This window comes from Morone saxatilis, unplaced genomic scaffold (assembly GCF_004916995.1).
Source record: "Morone saxatilis isolate NCDOM2014 unplaced genomic scaffold, NCSU_SB_2.0 Contig20, whole genome shotgun sequence".
Classification (NCBI taxonomy): domain Eukaryota; kingdom Metazoa; phylum Chordata; class Actinopteri; family Moronidae; genus Morone; species Morone saxatilis.
The window spans coordinates 10,449,724-10,453,540 of NW_023339763.1; the positions used below are offsets into that span (position 1 = coordinate 10,449,724).

Sequence of the window (3,817 nt, forward strand, 5' to 3'; positions counted from 1 at the left end):
GATGCAAACAAGCAGCTGTTACTTGACACCTTGCTCGATGATGACAAAGCAATTAGACCAGAACACGTGTACATTTCGCTGTTACATAGTTCAAACATATGGATATTTTAATATAGAACTGTCCTTTACACATACTGGCCTACATGCATCCCTATGGATTTCTGGGAATTACTGAAAGGCGGGCAAGTGTGTAAACATAAATAAGGAAATTATTGGCCGACAGATGAGCCGGAAAGTGGCGCCTAATGGTCAGAATTATGAACACGCAGTCAAGTTGACCATATTACAAGTAAACTACACATGAGGATTCAGGCAGGTAATTTAAGCAGAAAATGCCCCATTCATACTTTCATAATACTATCTCTATTCTCTGGTTTGAAGTTACTGCTGCACACATCTGAATTTCCCCAGAAGCACCACTCAACCAAGGACCTACTTTCCCCTCCGTCCCTTGATTAAGTACCATAATCTGGTGGGCGTTTTTAAGAGAGACTATAAACAACCACATAAAAATAAAAGTCAAAGTAAGTGTAACCAGTCTATCAGTCAGATGTTTTATTTACTACAAACAGTCAGCTGAAGGTTGGTGATCACATGGCACAGTCTGATAACAGTCTGAGTACATGTGTACCAGCAGCAGGTGCAACTCAACACCCTGATCTGTCATCCTCCTCTCTCCTCTCCTTTCCTCTGTTCCTGTGTTGCGCACACAAAAACACACACACATCACGTACAACTGTCCTGTACCTGTCGTCCCCTTCGGTGTTGATCCAGATGGTGTTATTCATCAGCCATTCTGCTGCAGATGGAGCACTGCAAGATGCTATAACCATAATCTTTTAACTGCGTTTAGTAACATAACACTTCTAGCATCAATTCTGCTCAGTCTGTGTGTAGGTGGGTGGTGTGGGTTGGGGCTTGGTGTGTCGGTGTGTGTGTGTGTGTGCTGTTGTGGTGTGGTGTTTTTGGTTGTTTTTGTTTTTTTGGTGGTTTGTGTGGTGTGGGTGTGTGTGTGTGTGCGCTCTATGGATACATAACAGGATGGTGTAGGCTGTTTAATCTGTCATCCTTGCTTAGTTTTGCACTTTAGTGATCTTAAATGGCTGATGCTTTGTTTCTGATTAAGCCTAACTCTTCTTATTCCCTCTTTCTCCCTTACTTCTCATTTTTATCCACGATGGACTCCCCCACCTTCTCTCTCTCTCTCTCTCTCTGACTGTCATCTTCCACTCCATTCATGCCTACTTTCTCTTCTCTACATCTCCATTTGTTTCTGTTTCGTTATCTTTTCTCCTCTCTGTTGGTTCCTTTATCTATCCCCATTTTTCTGTCTCTCCTTGCATCCATCCATTTAACCCACCCTCACATTTTCTCTTTCCATCTTTTCGTCACACTTCCTCTCCTTCATCCCCCCCTCCCACCCTCCTGTCTTCCTCTATGTTTCTTTTCTCTCCATCTCTCCTTTCCTCTCTCTCGTCCTCCCTCCCAGTGGCTCTAGGGCGTAACCAGCCCCTGAAGAGAGAGCGGCCTAAATGGAAAAGTGACTACCCGATGACTGAGGGCCAGCTGCGCAGCAAGAGAGATGAGTTCTGGGATACGGCGCCAGCTTTCGAGGGCCGGAAGGAGATCTGGGATGCGCTGCGGGCTGCGGCCAGCGCCTTCGAGAGCAATGACCACCTGCTGGCTCAGGCCATCCTCGATGGGGCCAGCATCACACTGCCACACGGTAACACACATCTCCACGGTGGTGGATGTAGCAGACATCTCATAGTGTTTGTTCTCTTCTCCATGAAATACCCCTGGGTGAACTATGTAGGCCATTGTATTTGATGATTACCATCTCAAGAATTTCAACTCCCTCTTACCAAGTTCTCTAGAGCAACTAAAACTCTTAGCTCTTAGCTGTAGTGGATTTCGTTACAGTCTGAGGCTGTACTAAAGGCTCCAGATCTTGTTTTTGTGCTAGATTCAATGTGTACGAACATTAAGATTTGGAATCCATGCAAGAGGCTGAAACTTAAAGGCACACTGAGTAGGATTTTCCTAAAAAAAAAAAAAAATCCCTCTGAATCATTACTCCTGACCCAGTGTGTGGTCATGTCTGTATGTCAAGTAATATGAGGAAATATTTCTGATTATCCCAATAATGGAAATTCACCATGATAAACTTATCTTATTAGTGGGTTTCATGCTAATACGCAAGAATATAGTGTTCCCATCCCTAGTATTGTGTTTACACTCTAAAAAGTTACAAATAGAAGGGAAAAAAAAACATTTGCTAGTTCGAGCTTCTTAAACATTTTAGGTCATACATGATGAATATCATGATTGAATATCTTTGGGTTTTGGTCTGTTGGTCAGATAATCGGCAGATTAATTGATAATGAAAATGACCATTAGTTGCTGTCCTATGTTGATTGACACTGTTGTCTCACAAAGGAAATAAAAGAGCTACTTACAGCTGGTAGGAAATTAAAACTAATTGTGGATGGTGGTAGAACGGCTCCAGGAACACCACAGAAAGCAAAAACATAGCAATTAATTTCCTTGGAAAGTTTAATCAGTCTTGTTGGTGTAAAAGGGTGAAGTAAGTAAAACTGCAAAAGCAGTATACAAATATATAGTATATAGTATATACTGTATACAGTTGACTTGCTGCATTTCTACCTACCAAATACCATCCACAACTATTGGATGTAGATGTTGTAAGTAGAAAATGGAGCAAACATTTTCTTGGTCTTATTCTCGCCTCAAATTTAAGACTGATTTTGGTTGATAGTTTTAGAACAGCTACCATGTTTCACAAGTTCAAGTTGGTGTAGGAAGGGTTCGTATTGCTCTCTAGGTGAAGGAGACATCCGTCAATCGTCTACTGTGCAGAACGCTTGAAAAAACATCTGTCTCAAGCTAATGCAGCTATGGCTGTTCAAGAACAAACAACAATTGTGGGATGGCTTTGCCAGGCCATGACATACATTGATGCCACCCTCAGAAGCTAAAGGGTGTAGTAAAACTTCCCCAGGAAGTGTTTTATACACTCTCTGTAGTTTCAAGTGTCATAAGATGTTGAGGTTTCATTAACAGGAAGTAAACTTAACCATACATGACTATTAATTTCTGCTTGGGTGAGTGCCCTCTGTGCTGCCATTTTTTGTAGCTTTGAATGTTTCCGGATTCCAAGCAACTACAAGCATGTACAGTATTCAGCCTGCAGTTAAAATGAATCTAAGTGTATCTCAATGACTGCATTTTAGAGCTATTAGGAGGTATATACTGTAGAAGGAATCAATGAATAATAAATGAAAAGGGGTGTGTCCTTGGTCTTCTGAAAATAGGATGTAAAGAGGTAATAACTCACATAAGTTAAAGATAGTGCATCTTCTAAAACACAATGGAGTGCATCCAAACAACCAATCAATGCAATTGACAACAGTTCCACACTGTAATTATCAGCTGCTTGAGCAGGCTTTCTATTTAGGGATGTGCGTCATTCTTTATTCCTAATTCACATTACCTCAGAGTCATATGAGCTCCACTGTGGAAAGAAAAGGTTAGCTTTTTCTTGTTAATATGTTGCTGTGGTCTTGGACGGTGACGTATTAGTTCATGATGGTGGCAGTTTCAGTTTCACCTGTTTCTCCACACCTTCATATTAGACTTTATATATAGTATCAGAGCAGACAGTTAAAGTAACAGCTGAAATGACAGACTTGCTCGGATATAAAAACGTGTTCATAAAACTTGTTAATGTCCATATTAGGACCACATACCTGTTATACCATACCACAATGGTACCACATAATATATATATATATAT

General features: G+C 41.0%; 1 protein-coding gene across 1 annotated transcript in view; it reads left to right on the plus strand.

The window, feature by feature from the left end:
* ubtd2 (ubiquitin domain containing 2) overlaps positions 1–3,817 on the plus strand; it is a 24,310-nt gene that overhangs the window by 3,130 nt on the left and 17,363 nt on the right. The window contains exon 2 of the mRNA XM_035666625.1: positions 1,490–1,726. Coding sequence (XP_035522518.1) covers positions 1,490–1,726 — 237 coding nt within the window. The remainder of the gene's footprint in view (positions 1–1,489; positions 1,727–3,817) is intronic.